This window comes from Enhydra lutris, unplaced genomic scaffold, assembly GCF_002288905.1.
Source record: "Enhydra lutris kenyoni isolate GAN:26980312 unplaced genomic scaffold, ASM228890v2 scaffoldscaffold9, whole genome shotgun sequence".
NCBI classification, from domain to species: Eukaryota; Metazoa; Chordata; class Mammalia; order Carnivora; family Mustelidae; genus Enhydra; species Enhydra lutris.
The window spans coordinates 15,294,735-15,311,697 of record NW_019154093.1 but is presented as its reverse complement, the minus strand read 5'-3'; the positions used below and the strand labels follow the sequence as shown (position 1 = coordinate 15,311,697).

General features: G+C 38.1%; 2 protein-coding genes across 2 annotated transcripts in view; one reads left to right on the top strand and one right to left on the bottom strand.

The window, feature by feature from the left end:
- LOC111143185 (zinc finger SWIM-type containing 5) overlaps nucleotides 1-16,963 on the top strand; it is a 218,741-nt gene that overhangs the window by 15,046 nt on the left and 186,732 nt on the right. The gene's annotated exons all lie outside the window — the stretch shown is intronic.
- Nucleotides 11,249-11,613, bottom strand: LOC111143618 (putative 60S ribosomal protein L37a). Its single transcript, XM_022497449.1, has one exon. It carries the CDS (start codon nucleotides 11,611-11,613, stop codon nucleotides 11,299-11,301), a length of 315 nt encoding a protein of 104 aa, XP_022353157.1. The 3' UTR covers nucleotides 11,249-11,298.

Genomic DNA, 16,963 nt, shown 5'->3' with positions numbered 1-16,963 from the left:
TTTCTTTCTTTCTTTCTTTCTTTCTTTCTTTCTTTCTTTCTTTCTTTCTTTCTTTCTTTCTTTCTTTCTTTCTTTCTAATATTTTATTTATTTGACAGAGAGAGAGAGAGGGAACACAAGCAGGAGTAGTGGGAGTGGGAGAAGCAGGCTTCCTGCTGAGCAGGGAGCCTGAGGTGGGCCTCAATCCTAGGACCCTGGGATCATGACCTGAGCTGAAGGCAAACACTTAATGACTGAACTGCTCAGGAGCCCCAAGAGTGGGTTGCTTAACTGACTGAGCCACCCAGCCATCCACTATGGCTTTCATAATAGTGATTTCCAGCACTGGCGCTTTACACTTTACTCAAGTCACTTGAGGAGCTTTGGTAAAATACAGATTCTGTGCCTCCACCCTTGGAAATTCTAGTTAAGTAAGATTGGAATGGGATCCAGGAATTTCTATTTTTGATAAGCTGTCCAGGTTTAAATGTTTGGGAACCATTGCTCCAAAGCATTTAGTACAGTGATTTACATAGAATGTGCTTAGTAGTGTTGTTTGAATTGATATATTGATTGACATATACAGTAGCTTGTTTCAAATTATGTTTGAAACTTGTGGGTCAAATCGATTTAAATAGACTGGATTCAGGAAAAAGTTACATGAAAAGTCATTAAGCTTAGTAATGCTACAATTTGCTGATGTTAGGAAAATCACCAGTATCTATCCTTTTGTTGTTTTATTTTTTTAAATTATTTTTTATTTTTTTTAAAAGCTTTATTCATTTATTTGAGAGTGGGCACAGGGCAAAGGGAGAGGGAGAGAGAAAATCTCAAGCAGCCTCCCAACTGAGTGTGGAGCCCAATGTAGGGCTGGATCCCATGACTCTGAGATCTTGACCTGAGTCAAAATCAAGAGGACGCTTAAGGGATTGAGCCATCCAGGCACCCCCTTTGTTGTTTTTAAATGCTAGTTCTTAACTTATTTACCCAAAATAATTCTCTACATTTTAATAGGTATGTAAGTTTTTGAAAAAGCATTGACAAATATAAAAGGATTTGAACAGAACTGTTAAGTTATCTCTGTGAAGAGGAAGGGGAATGAGTGGTGACCAAGACGAAACTTAGTTAATCTGTATTGCTTGAATCATTTTATGATGACAGCCTATTTGTATATTTCTTATATAATAATATAATTAAAATAAATAATAGATAATGTGATTTTTTTAGTTGCTTTTTTTTTTTGTTAACCATTTTTAGCCTTTTAAGTTAACATTATTTAGAGAAATGTTATCTTACTTTTATAAACCTGATTTAGATCAGGGGGTTCTTAACTGGGCATCTATAAATAGCTTTCAGAGATCCATAAATTCTTAAAATTCTTTTTAGATTTTACAAATGGTTATGAAAAATCCCCCCCCCCCCCCCCCCCCCCTTTTTAAAGTTTATTTATTTTGGACACCTGGGTGGCTTAGTCAATTAAGTGTCTGTCTGCCTTCAGCTCAAGTCATGATCCCAGGGTCCTGGGATTGAGTCCCACATTGGGCTCCTTGCTCAGAGGGAAGCCTGCTTCTTCCTTTGCCTGTTGCTCCTCCTGCTTGTGCCCCCCGCACCCTTGTCTCTCTGACAAATAAAATCTTAAAAAAAAAAAGATTTATTTATTTTTTTAGAGAGAGTGTAGGGGTGGAAGGGCAGATGGAGAGGGAGAGAAAGAATATCAAGCAGACTCCCCATTGAGCAAGGCTGGCTCCCATGACCCTGAGATCACAACCTGAGCCAAAATCAAGTCAGATGCTTAACTGACTGAGCCACCCAGGTGCCCCTAGATATGGACATTTTTCGAAGAAGACAGTTCGTAACTTTCATTGTTCACAATATCCCTCAAGGGGATCCATGACTCAAGTAAGTTCAAGTGGTTCCAAAGTAAGGAACCACTGATTGTTTATGTAGAAGAATCTGCTTTATTTGATAAAAATTCTGTGATTAATTCTTCAGTTGCCTTTGAGCCCCGATGTATATAATATGGGTGAATGTGAGTTAATAACTTTTTTTATTCTACCCATTTTCAGATTATGAATAGAATAGTTTATTTTCTTAAAAGATTAACATGGCTCTGCTTTTGCTACTTCTACTAGTTAAATATTTCAGTTTCCATATCTCTGACATATTCATCTTTTTCTACTCCTTTCTAGTGCTGCTGTATTAAGTTACTTTTTTGTTTGTTTGTTTCAATAGGATGATGGCTTGGCATTATTATACCACAGACAGCTGAAGTTTAATGATTTGAGCTTGCTGAAATGAAGTAATATCCTATGAGGTTACTGAACAGAGAGGCTATAGCTATTTTATGGAATTGGTTTTTTTAGATTATATTTCCTGGGAAGCAGACTCTGAGATGGAGATTGGCTTGCAGGAGGTTTACTGAGGAACAACACTTGTAATGGAGTAAGGGATGCAAGATTTGGAGGGCAGAGAGACTGAACTAATGGAATTACCTCAGAGACTTTAGTCAATCCTTTTGGGAACTCTGGAGCTAGTATGATATTTAAGAGTTATTTGGAATTAGATGTGGGCTGACCTGAGGGGAGGAGGCATAACCTTCGGTGGGGCAGTTTCTGTGGTAAAGATGAGATGAAACTACAGTTTCCTTTCCAGCTTCAGGAAGTGCTTTCAGCAGATGGTTTCCAGCTGTCACCTGGTTCAGATCTGCCTACAGCTACAGAGAGCTGCTTTACCTAAGATCACAATTTTCTAGCGGCAGCTTGCAAATGCCAAACAAGGCTGGGTAAAAAGGTCCAGTTATTTTAGTCTAAAATGGAGGGGCGCCTGGGTGGCTCAGTGGGTTAAAGCCTCTGCCTTCGGCTTAGGTCATGATCTCGGGGTCCTGGGATCGAGCCCCGTGTCGGAGCTCTCTGCTCAGCAGGGAGCCTTCTTCCCTTCCTCTCTCTCTGCCTGCCTCTCTGCCTACTTGTGATCTCTCTCTGTCAAATGAATAAGTAAAATCTTTAAAAATAAATAAATAAAATGGAGCTCCCTGAGAAGCAGTACTTGCTGTAAGAGCTATACCTGACTGTCAGGCCTGCATTGTAGTTTGACTTCTTCTTAGTCCTGCTTCTGCTGCCTTTCCTTCATAGGTATTGATTTCTGTTAAGTATCTTGCATCGTGGGGCGCCTGGGTAGCTCAGTGGGTTAAAGCCTCTGCCTTCGTCTCAGGTCATGATCCCAGCGTCCTGGGATCGAGCCCTGCATCGGGCTCTCTGCTCTGTGGGGAGCCTGCTTCCTCCTCTCTCTGCCTGCCTCCCTGCCTGCTTGTGATCCCTCTCTCTGTCAAATAAATAAATAAAATCTTAAAAAAAAAAAGTATCTTGCATCGTAAACTCCATCTCAGTCCCTGCTTTCAGAGAACTTAATCCCTGATGCTTTGGTTGAGGGCAGTTTGTTGAGGAGGATTTAGTTGTGAGCTGCTAGGATCCTGGAGTTGGAGGAACACTCCAGGCAGTTAGAGGAATGAATGTCTTGGTCTTGAAGGGAGTGTCTGGTCACTGCACTCCTTGTACCTCTTGTATTCGTTTCATATAGTAAACTCACACCATGTGGGAACAACTTCTTGGCATTCTGTTTGGCTTCTTTTTCTGAGAACTCACAATAGTAAGGTTAGTGGATTAATGAATTACAACCTCTGCCACTTGAGCTTGTCCCTAGATCACACTGATACTTACTGTCTCCCTCTAATCTCTATTCTGGATTCTTGGCAAATATCTCCACTTGTCTAGATGGCATACCAGATGGGTGACTATCATGACTGAAGAGTCTGAGCCTTGTTACCATGCCTTTTTAAGGCCTTGACCACTGTACTTGTTCATTTACTGTTATAGTTGGACAGGGAAATACCAAGAGATACCCCAGTGACAATCCAGGTGCTAAATGTCATCTGTTCCTCTATGCTACTTTTCTTTGTGTTGGTGACTCTATTTTATTTCATAAATACCATATGTTGCTAAGGTAGCATATTATGTGATTAAAACCAGGTCTGTTATTTTGGTTTTACAGATCAAATATTACATTGAATTTACTTTATTAATGTTTCTTTGATATATTATCAGGGTGCTAATTGCAGAGGTTTATAGATTTTCACCTCTTGTGTTGTCCCTTGCACATATTATTAATATATTGTCAGGATAATTAGCAACAAAAGAACTCACACAACCAAAATCTTAAGTTTTTATTTCTAGTATTTTAGCATAGTTTTATTTAGAACTTTATTTAGTAGTGAGTGGTTTTCTAGCACCTACTCCCCATTACCACTTAGAGGTTAGAATTAAAAAATTATGGAGGAGTTGGAGTATAATTTACTGCAGTTTTATAGCCTTAGGATAAACTTACCATTTTTAATGAACCATCAAGACAAGATCACGTTGCTAACTTGTGATAAGGAAGGCAACTAGTAAGTAACAAGTAGCATTGCTAACCTTAGTAAGGAAGCTTTAAGCCCCATGGGTGCCTGATGAGGCCTTGAAGACAAGAGTGTCAGCAGTGTCCTTGAGAAGACTCAGTATTTTGACATATACTACAGTGCAAATTTAAGGTGTACAATGTGCTGATTTGTTACACATGTATATTGCAAAGCATTTATTTACCACAGTAGAGTTAGTTAACACATACTTCACCTCACCGAATTAACATTTTGTTATTGTGATGGTGAGAACATTAAAGCTGTACTATCATAACAACTTTCAAATATACTGTACAATATTGTTTAACTATGATCATCATGATGTACATTAGATTCCTGGAACTTACTCATCTTAAAACTGAAGGTTTGTAGCCTTTGACTGATATCCCCATGTCCCCCACCTGAGCCCTTGGGAAGTACCACTCTGTTCTGTTTCTACGGTTTGGTATTTTTATTTTTTATTTATCTTACTTAAAGATTTTATTTTTTAAGTAATCTCTACACCCAGTGTGGGGCTCAAACACACAACTCTGAGACCAAAAGCTGCATGCATGCTCTACTGACTGAGCCAGTAAGACAACCCTCTATGAGTTTGCTGTTTTTAGATTCCATATAAAAGTGAGATCACACAGGGGTGCCTGGATGGCTCAGTCAGAAGAGTATGTGACTCTTGATCTCAGGGTCCTAAGTTTGAGCCCCACATTGGGTGTAGAGGTTACTTTAAAAAAAGAAATAAACTTAAAAAAAAAAGTGAGATCATACAGTATTTGTCTTTTTTTGTCTGACTTATTTTACCTAAAATAATGCCCTTATGGCCCATGTTGTCACACATGGTAGGATTTCCTTTATTTATGACTGAACGATACTCTTTTGTATGTATGTACACAGACACATTTTCTTTATCCATTCATACCTTGATGGACACTTAGGTTGTTTCCACATCTTGGCTACTATAAAATGCTGCAGTGAACATGGGAGAGCAGACATTTCTTTCAGATAGTGATTTCATTCCTTTGAGTTTCAGAAGTAGGATTGCTGGGTCAGATATTAGGTAGTTCAGTTTCTAATATTTTGATGAACCTTCATACTGTTCTCCTAGAGGCTATACCAATTTACATTCTTACCAGTGGTACACCAGAGTTTCCTTTTTCCATATCCTTGATAGCATTTGTTATCTCCCTCTCTTTTAAATAATAGCCGTTCTTTTATTTATTTATTTACTTATTTATAAAGATTTTATTTATTTATTTGACAGAGAGAGAACACAAGTAGGCAGAGCAGCAGGCAGAGGGAGAGGGAGAAGCAGTCTCTCCACAGAGCAGGGAAGCCCGATGAGGGGCTTGGTCCCAGAAACCTGAGCTGAAGGCAGCTGCTTAACCAACTGAGCCAGCCAGGCACCCCTAGCCATTCCTTTTTTTTTTTTTTTTTTTCCTAATTTTAAAAAATACTTTATTTATTTATTTGAGAGAGAGAATGCAAGCAAGCATGAGGGAGAGGTAGAGGGAGAAGCAAAGAGCTTCTCCCTCTACCAAGAGCCGAGCAAGGAGCTTGATGCAGGGCTCGATCCCAGGACCCTAAGATCATGACCTGAGCTGAAGGCAGCCACTTAACTGACTGAGCCACCCAGGCACTCCTTGATAATAGCCATTCTAACAGATGTGAGATGATATCTCATGGTGATTTTGATTTACATTTCCGTGATGAAGTTGAGCTCCTTTTCATGTACTTGCTGGTCATTTGTATGTCTTCATTGGAAAAATGTCTGTTCATTTCCTCTCCCCATTTTTTAAAAACTGGATTGTTTTTCTGCTATTCAATTGTATGAGTTCCTTATGTATTTTGGATATTAACAGCTTATCTGATATATAGTTTGCAAATATTCTGTGCTATTCTATAGGTTGCCTTTTCATTTTGTTGATTTTCTTTTGCTGTGCAGAGCATTTTAGTTTACTTATTTTTGCTTTTGTATTTGTATTTTTGGTATCCAAAAGATCATGCCAAGAACTATGTCAAAGAGCTTTTTCCATAAATAAATAAATAAATAAATAAATAAATAAATTTTTTTCTTTTTTAAAGTAGGCTCTATGCCCAGTGTGGAGCCCATTGTGGGGCTTGAACTCATGACCCAAGCCGAGATCAAGAGTCAGATGCTTAACTGACTGAACTACCCAGGTGACCCTCCCTGTATTTTCCTCTAGGAGTTTTATGGTTTTGGGTCTTATGTGTAATTTCTTTAATTCATTTTGAGTTAATTTTTGTAAGTGGTATAAGATAGGCATCCAGTTTTTCTTTTGCATGTGTATATCCAGTTTTCCTAACACCATTATTAAAGAGACTGTCCTTTCCCCATTGAATATGTTTGGCTCCCTTGTCAAATATTAGTTGACCATATATGCGTGGGTTTATTTCTGGCTTCTCGATTCAGTTCCGTTGGTCTATTTTTATGTAATACCATATTGTTTTGGTTACTGTTGTTCTTGTTTTTCAAGATTGTTTCGACTGTTCTGGTTCCCTTAAGTTTTCATATGAATATTAGGATTAGCTTGTCAATTTTTGCAAAAAAAAAAAAAAAAAAAAAGGTCAGCTGGGATTTTGATAGGGATTGCGTTGAATCTGTAGATATATTTGTGTAAGTGGTATTGTCATTTGTATTAGTTGTTTGTTGCTACTTAACAAATATCACAAACTTAGTGGCTTAAGGCAACACAGTTTTAATATTTTATAGTTCTGGAAGTTAGAAATATGAAATTTTTCTTGGGCAAAATTCAAGTTGTTGATCAAGTGTCCATTGATGGATAAATGGATAAAAAATGTAGTAAATATATACAATAGAATATTATTCATCCATAAAAAATGCAGTCTTGCCTTTTGCAACATGGACGACCTAGAGGATGTTATGTTACATGAAATAAGTCAAAGAAAAATACCAAATGATTTCACTTATATGTAGAATCTAAAAAACAAAACAAACAACATACCAAACAGATTCTTAAATACAGAGAACAGGGGCACCTGGGTGGTTCAGTGGGTTAAAGCCTCTGCCTTCAGCTCAGGTCATGATCCCAGAGTCCTGGGATCGAGCCCCGCACTGGGCGCTCTCTGCTTAGCGGGGAGCCTGCTTCCTCCTCTTTCTCTCTCTGCCTGCCTCTCTGCCTACTTGTGATCTCTGTCAAATAAATAAATAAAATCTTTAAAAAATTTTTAAAAATAAATAAATAAATCATGGAGATGAAAATTTATAGCATAGGGAACATAGTAATATTGTGATAATATTATACGGTGACAGACAGTAACTATACTTAGTGTAGTGAACTTTGAGTAATGTATAGAATTGTTGAATTAATATGTTGTATACCTGAAACTAATATAACATTGTATGTTAATTATACTTCAATTAAAAGAAAAAAGATGTTAGCAGAGTTGTGTCCCATCTGGAGGCTCTAGGGGGAAATCACTTTCCATGGCTTTTTCCAGCTTCTAAAAGCCACCTACATTCCTTGGCTCATGGCTCTTTCCTCCATTTTCATAGCATATCACTGCAACCTCTGCTTCCATTGTCACACTTCTGCCTCTGACTTTAAGCCTCTTGCCTCCCTATTATAAGGACTCTGTGATTACATTGGGCCCACTCAGATAATCTGCACATTAAAAAAAAAAAAGATTTTATTTATTTATTTGAGAGGAAGGGAGGGAGGGGGAAAGAGAGGGGGAGAGAGAGAGAGAGAGAGCAAGTACCTGCACGCACAAGAGCAGGGGGAGGGTGAGAAGCAGGCTCTCCGCTGAGCAAGGAGCCCTATTCGGGGCTTGATCCCGGGACACTGGGATCATGACCTTAGCTGAAGGCAGATGCTTAGCCAACTGAGCCACCCAGACACCTGGATAATCTGCACATTTTAAGAACCTTAATTTAATCATATCTGCATAGTCCCTTTTACCAGATTCTGGGGATTAGGATGTGGACATGGACATATTTGAGTGGAGGGCATTATTCTGTCTACCATACCATTTTAACAGTGTCGGTCTTCCGATTCATGAACATTGGATCTTTTCCCATTTACTTGGGTCCTCTTTAACTTCTTCAAAAATGTTTTATACTCAGAACAGTACAAATCCCATACTTTCTTGGTTGAATTTATTCCTAAGTGTTTTATTCTTTTTTATGCTATTATAAATGGAATTATTTTTTAAAAATATTTTTTATTTACTTGAGAGAGAGAGAGCACATGAGCTGGGGTAGGGGGAGGCAGAGGGAGAAGGACAAGCGGGCTCCCTACTGGGCAGGGAAGCCCCATGTGGAGCTCAATCCCAGGATCCCAGGATCATGACCTGAGCCAAAGGCAGACGCTTAACTGACTGAACTACCCAGGCGCCCCAGTGGAATTGTTTTCTTGATTTCATTTCTAGGTTATTCATTGCTAGTGTGTTTAAATGTAATTGATTTTTATATAAATAGATCTTGTACCAACCTTGTTGAACTCATTTATTAGTTCTGTCAGTAGAGATCATTTTTTTTTCTTTCCAATCTGGAACGTGTGGTCCTTATTTTTGCAGGTCACAAAACTCAGTATTGTTAGTTCCATAGAATGCATTGGACTAAGGGAGATTTCTTGCTTTTCAGTGAACTTGGAAATGCTTCTTTTTTAAAAAAAATTAACATATAATGTGTTATTTGCCCCAGGGGTACAGGTCTGTGAATCATTAGGCTTACACATTTCACGGCACTCACCATAGCATAATCCCTCCCCAATGTCCATCACCCAGCCACCCTATCCCTACTCCCCACACCCCAGCAACCCTCAGTCTATTTCATGAGATTAGGAGTCTCTTATGGTTTGTCTCCCTCCTGATCCCATCTTGTTTCATTTTTTCCCTCCCTACTCCCCAGACCCCCCACCCTGCCTCTCAAATTCCTCATATCAGAGAGATCATATGATAATTGTCTTTCTCTGACTTATTTCGCTGAGCATAACACCCTCTAGTTCCATCCACATTGTTGCAAATGGCAAGATTTCATTTCTTTTGATGGCTGCATAGTATTCTATTGTATATATATATACCACATCTTCTTTATACATTCATCTGTTGATGGACATCTAAGTTCTTTGGCTAGTTTGGCTAGTGTGGATGTTACTGCTATAAACATTCGGGTACACGGCCCCCTTTGGATCACTACATTTTTATCTTTAGGGTAAATATCCAGTAGTGCGATTGCTGGGTTGTAGGGTAGCTGTATTTTCAACATTTTGAGGAACATCCATACTGTTTTCCAGAGTGGCTGCACTAGCTTGCATTCCCACGAACAGTGTAGGAGGGTTCCCCTTTCTCCACATCCTTGCCAGCATCGGTCATTCCCTGACTTGTTAGTTTTAGCCAGTCTGACTGGGTGAGGTGGTATCTCATTGTAGTTTTGATTTGTATTTCCCTGAGGCCGAGTGATGTGGAGCACTTTTTCATGTGCCTTTTGGCCATCTGAATATCTTTGCAGAAATGTCTGTTCATGTCTTCTGCCCATTTCTTGATTGGAGTATTTGTTCTTTGGGTGTTGAGTGTGGTAAGTTCTTTATAGATTTTGGATACTAGCCCTTTATCTGATATGTCGTTTGCAAATATCTTCTCCCATTCTGTCAGTTGTCTTTTGGTTTTGTTGACTGTTTCCTTTGCTGTGCAAAAAGCTTTTGATCTTAATGAAGTCCCAATAGTTCATTTTTGCCTTTGCTTCCCTTGCCTTTGGCAATGTTCCTAGGAAGAAGTTGCTGCGGCTGAGGTCGAAGAGGTTGCTGCCTGTGTTCTCCTCAAAGAGTTTGATGGATTCCTCTCTCACATTGAGGTCCTTCATCCATTTCGAATCTAATTTTCATGTGTGGTGTAAGGAAAGGGTCCAGTTTCATTTTTCTGCATGTGGCTGTCCAATTTTCCCAGCGCCATTTGTTGAAGAGATTGTCTTTTTTCCATTGGACATTCTTTCCTGCTTTGTCGAAGATTAGTTGGCCATAGAGTTGAGGGTCTATTTCTGGGCTTTCTATTCTGTTCCATTGATCTATGTGTCTATTTTTGTGCCAGTACCATACTGTCTTGATGATGACAGCTTTGTAATAGAGCTTGAAGTCTGGAATGGTCTTAAGTGTTCTTTCCCCTCATATACATGTACACAAATGCTAATAATATGATGTGATGAATATATTAATCAACTTGATAATGGCAAGCATTTCACAATGTATATATATATATTAAATCATATTGTACATCTTAAAAAATCACATTTTATGCAGCTTAAATATATAGAATTTTTATTTGTCAATCATACTTTAATAAAGCTGGGAAAAAAGTGTTCCTCCCTCCAAAGAATTATTTGAAATGTACTTGCAACTTTTATGCAAGTGTGAGATTGTTTCAAAATAAAAAGAAATATGATAATTAATCTTGTATGAATTTTATTTAATAGTAAGTGCTTCCCCATTATCTATTTACTTTGAGCTGCTCAAGAGAATATTTTTTGTAGTCATGGAGATAAAAAATACAGCATGAAGAATATAGTCAGAGGTATTGCAGTAATGTTGTATGGGGACAGATGGCAGATATGCTTGTGCTAAGCATAGCGTGATGTATAGACTTAATCAAATTACTGTGTTGTACACCTGAAATGAATGTAACATTGTGTGTCAACTATAGTTGATTCAATTAAAAAAAAAAAAAGAATATTTTTTGTTTCTTAGCTTATAATTCAAATCTCCAAAGTTATTTTAAAAAGAATTACTCTTTAATGTTTTAGTTTCATTTCATGTTCATTTTATTTTTATTTTTATTTATTTATTTATTACATAAATTAACCCATTTATTATAGGCTAGCAATGTTTCAAATGGTGGCGCTTCTACTGGTCTTTCAACTCCTTCAGTCTTCTGATGGCAGACTTTACTGTGACAGCAGAAGTGGTGTTGTAGGTCCAGGCGCCACCAGCGATGGTTTTCATGCAGGAGCCACAATGCCAGATCCCCACAGCTCGTCTTTTCTTCTCAGTTTTGCCACAGAAGGAGCAAGTGTACTTGGCGTGCTGGCTTATCTCAATCTTCTTCACCATCTTTCTGAGGGAGGCACCATAATGGGTCCTGTATTTGCCCACGATTCCGACCTTCTTGGTGCATTTAGCTGTGTCGCTGCAAACTAGGTCTGAGCCCAGAGAGCTCATGTTCATTTTAAAGGTTAAATTGTCAACAGTATGAGCTCATCATTCATTTTAAGTAATAGTTGGTTATTTCTTATTCAAATTATAAGCTAAATTTTTAAAAGATTTTATTTGTTTATTTGGCAGAGAGAGAGCATACAAGCATAAGCAGGGGGAATGACAGAGGGAGAGGGAGAAGCAGGCTCCCCACTGAGTAGAGAGCACGATGTGGGGCTTGATCTCAGGACTCTGGGATCATGACCTGAGCCAAAGGCAGGCACTTAACTGACTGAGCCACCCAGGCGCCCCTAAATTTTAAGTTTTTGTGTCTTTCCTGGATGTATGAATTTATAGTCTTCTAACTTACATATGTATCTATTTTCCCCTCCCTCTCTGGATAGAGAGCACAAGTGTGAGTGGGGAGGAGGGGCTGAGGGAGGGGGATAGAGATAATCCTAAGCAGGCTCCACACCCAGCATGAAGCCCAACAAGGGGCTCAATCTCACGACCCTGAGATTATGACCTGAGACGAAATAGTCAGGCACATAACTGAGCCACCCAGGTACCCCAGTCTTCTAATTTTTTAGTTTTGTGAATATTGGCATTTAATGTAATCTCACTTTTTTGCATAACGGTGGCAATAACAACAATATTGATAGCTAATACACAGTGAACATTTACTGTGTACTAGCACTGTGCTAGGTCTTTAAGATGTTTTGAGTTAACTCTTTTTTTTTTTTTTAAGAGAGAGAATGCATGCAGAGACCACATTGGGGGTGGGAGGGGGCAGAGAGAGAATCTTAAGTAGGCTCCAGGACCAGTGTGTAGAGCCCATGTGGTGCTTGATCTTATGACCCCGCGATCATGACTTGAGCCAAAATCAGGAGTCAGATGCTTGACCAACTGTGCCAGCCAGGTGCCCCTTAATTTAACTCTTAAAACAATCTTCTGAGGTATGTACTGGTATGATCCCAATTTTACAGATGAGGATATAATGCCAGCATAAGCAGCTCATGAACATTCCCATAACTGGTTAAGTGGTGGAGCTGAGGTTAGAACCCAGGCAATCTGATGCCTGGGTTTAAGATCTTAATCATTATGCTATATTCAATTATATATATAGTGAAAAATAAAACAAGCAGTTTAAATCCAAAGAGTGATTGAGAAGGGGGAAAAAGTCAGTTAAATGAAGACAGTATATATTGAAATTATGTTTCCTTTGCTGTCCATAAACAAGAAAATTCAGGCATAGATTTTTATATAGTGCATGACAAATCTTTATTACCTTTAATAACACACAATCTTGCCTTCTGTGTTATATCACATATTTAATGTGCAGACCTTTTAAAAAAACTAGGTGGTGTTGTACTAGAACCGTATCTCTACTATTGAGCCCAATATATTAAATTCATATAATCATAGACCTATTATGTATTCATATAAATTGGATGGTTATAATTTTAATAGAAGGAAATAACTCACTTGTAGTATAGATAGAACAGTCAAACAGGTAACTTCATAAATGGAGAATATGTTATTGATTTTATTCACTTTATCTTTATTTGTCTTTATGATTTACCCATAGCAATTTAAATATTCTCAGTCTTTCTTGTGTTACAGAATTTGTTAGAAAGCAGTAGGTTTTTACAGAGGATGAAAAGAGGCAGAACATTTGGAAGTTTTACCGAGGAGTGGTTTATAAAACTAACTTTTTTTAAAAAAGATTTTATTTATTTGACAGAGAGAGAGAGACAGTGAGAGAGGGAACACAAGCAGGGTGAGTGGGAGAGGGAGAAGCAGGCTTCCTGCAGAACAGGGAGCCTGATGGGGGGGCTCTATCCCAGGATCATGACCTGAGCCGAAGGCAGGTGCTTAACCAACTGAGCCAAACAGGCGCCCCTATAAAACTAACTTTAAGAATGATTTGGATGGCGGTTGTAATCTAAATATGTGTCTCATTTGCCAACTGCTCCAAACCCTGTGATTCTAGGAAGATTATAAGGTCACATTGTGGGAGGAAAAAAATGTGCAGCAGTTTTTGTAGCTCCTTTTACGGGAGGATAGTTTCCCCCGGAGTTCAGCTGTAGGAGATAATGTACCTGAAGGTGCTTGTTAAAATATACAGTTCTGTACTGATATAAATAGTGAATTTTCTAAGATCGTATGTGGTGAGTTTGCTGCAGAACTGTACATTAGCATTTTTTTCAGTTTTCTGAATAGTAAAATATTTCATTTTTTAATAATATATTTTGTTTTTAGCTCACTGCTCTAAGAGTGTATTTGGAGTACTAATTTGGCACTCACTTCTTCAGTTATATTCTGTTCCCTTTAGCCAACATATATGCTATTTATTTTCAACGGGATTTTATCTTCTTTTTTTGAGCAGATTAATTTTGGGGGAAGGAAAATACAACTATTAATATCTGTCAAGAAATATGGTCAAAACAAAGTATATGAGCAGAACCTGAACAGGATCCTGTTGGTCCAGCGTCACAACCATTTGAGCTACATTTGGCTCAGTCATTGAATGGATCATCTTTTCTTTCTTTCTTTTTCTTTTTTTTTTTGAACATTATATCTGAGTCCACACCTATGAGCATTCTTACAATATGATTTGGTTTCCTTCTGAATTTTGGATATTATGGATTGGGAGGATTTTAGAAGAATCTTTAGGCTGAAAAATTGGTATAGTAAAATTTATGATTCTTTAAAGCAGCGTGTGAGTGGAAAAGGTAAACTGTTACTTGAATAGCTTCATTTATTTATTTTTTTAAATAGCTTCATTTAAATCTCTAATACCTTTTGCCTTTATAAAAAGGTTATAGATACCATTGGATTTCCAAATAATTGTGTAAGATTTTGCTAAAATAATTGCTCGCCAGTAGGTTAAATAACTTTTGAAGTGTATTTGTTGAATTACTCTTAATAACCGAAAATTGGTTACAGTGATGTAATGCTCCATACAGTATTCCCTCAGCTTTTTTCTAGATATAGTATTGGTTAATGTTCATTCTCACAAAGCCCCTTAGATCATGCTTTATATCCTTTTAATTATACTTTCGTGTGTTTGTGATTCTTTTGGGGTTATGGAATAATAATAATATGAAATATCCTTCTATCTTATGAGAACAGACTGAACTATTTCCGTAAGAAGTGTAGCAGTCAGCAGAGCTGTAGCAAGAGAGGCTTTCACACTTCTGATAGGCTGTGAAACTGCTCAGTGGATTTTGGTTTGAGAGATGATAATCCATTTTAAGTTAATCTTTGTGAGATACATGTTATTGTAGACAATTCAAATTCAATTGACTTTCTACCCTTAGAACAAAGAAATACCACACATTAATTTTTTCAACATAAAATTAAATTGTTTTTTTAAAGGGATTTTTACAAGCCAGGAGGAGAGGCAGAGGGAGAAGCAGACTCCTCACTAAGCAGGGATCCCGATGTGGGGCATGATCCCAGAACCCTGGGATCGTGACCTGAGCTGGAGGCAGATGTTTAACCGACTGAGCCACCCAGGCGCCCCAACATAAAATTAATTTTTGAGTCTTAGTTGCTGTGGTATAATCCTGGAGCTTGTTGAAAAAGCAACAGAGGAGGGTATTTGGCATTTTATTAAAAAAATTTTTTTTAACAAAGCTTGATTATAGGGAATTGAAAATGTATATGCGGGAACATGGGACATTCTGGAAGCCAACATGGAGTAGTTGTGTTCCATTGGCAGAATTTTTCAGTAAATGATGTAACAGTTAATTGAATAAATCCTTGTGTTGTAATTTCTTAGTTCTACACTACACTGTTAAGTGTTTTTTTCCCCAAAAAATTACATTTAGAGTAGATACGACGAATGAGTGATTTTTTTTTTTTTAAGATTTTATTTATTTATTTGACAGAGAGAGAGCTCACAAGTAGACAGAGAGGCAGGCAGAGAGAGAGAGGAGGGGAAGCAGGCTCCCTGCTGAGCAGAGAGCCCGATGCGGGGCTCGATCCCAGGACCCTGGGATCATGACCTGAGCCGAAGGCAGAGGCTTTAACCCACTGAGCCACCCAGGTGCCCCGAGTGATTTCTAAAAAAAACCCAGATTACTATGTTGTAACTTAAATTACTTTTTAATAATCATGTGAAATAATGTAAATTTGATACTATGCTAAATATTGGTAGTTCTCCAATCATTTTTTTAAAAAAATATTTATTTATTTGACAGAGATCACAAGTAGGCAGAGAGGCAGGCAGAGAGAGCGGGGGAGGCAGGCTCCTTGCTGAGCAGAGAGCCCAATGCAGGGCTCGATCCCAGGACCCTGAGATCATGACCTGAGCTGAAGGCAGAGGCTTAACCCACTGAGCCACCCAGGCACCCCTTTCCAATCATAAGTTATTTCATGTCCTTTGTTTGAGTGTATAAGATGCATTTCTTTCTTTTTTTTTTTTTAAGATTTTATTTATTTATTTGACAGGCAGAGATTACAAGTAGGCAGAGAGGCAGGCAGAGAGAGAGAGGAGGAAGCAGACTTTCTGCTGAGCAGAGAGCCCGATGTGGGGCTCGATCCCAGGACCCTGGGATCATGACCCGAGCCGAAGGCAGAGGCTTTAACCCACTGAGCCACCCAGGCGCCCCAATAAGATGCATTTCTAAAGTTAAAACTGTACTCTAATTTATGTAGCTGCCTATTCTTAGGACTTCAATATTTACTTCCCGAATGTGATTCACTGTGTTTCTGAATGAGGTGGGAGGGATTATGATTAATTCCATTATTGTTGAGGATTCAAAAAGAATTATTTTTTAAAGTAGTTTAAACAGCTTGGTTTTATTTTAAAAATTACATACTAATTAATTACAACAGTATATCAAAGTTCAGAGGAAAAGTTAAATATCATCTGAACATTTTCCAGACAGCCTTATCAGTATACAGGCACAGAAATATATGCATATAATTTTATCTAAGTAGGCTCATAATAGTATGTACAACCTTTGTGTTGTTTTAGATCATTTGTTTAAAATGAAATAAATAGTTTACATACACATACACATAGATATTGCTGAGTTTTAGTATTTCATCATTTTAGAGGGATAATGTTATCTTTGGGAAGATTTAAAAATTTCTAGTGTTTATATGTATTACAGGTTTTGTTAAGTTTTTTTTATTCACTACGTACTGTGCATTTAGATTTGTGTTGTGGGGGCGCCTGGGTGGCTCAGTGGGTGAAGCCTCTGCCTTTGGCTCAGGTCATGATCTCAGGGTCCTGGGATCCAGCCCCACATCGGGCTCTCTGCTCAGCGGGGAGCCTGCTTCCTCCTCTCTCTCTGCCTGCCTCTCTGCCTACTTGTGATCTCTGTCAAATAAATAAAATCTTAAAAAAAATAAGAAGATTTGT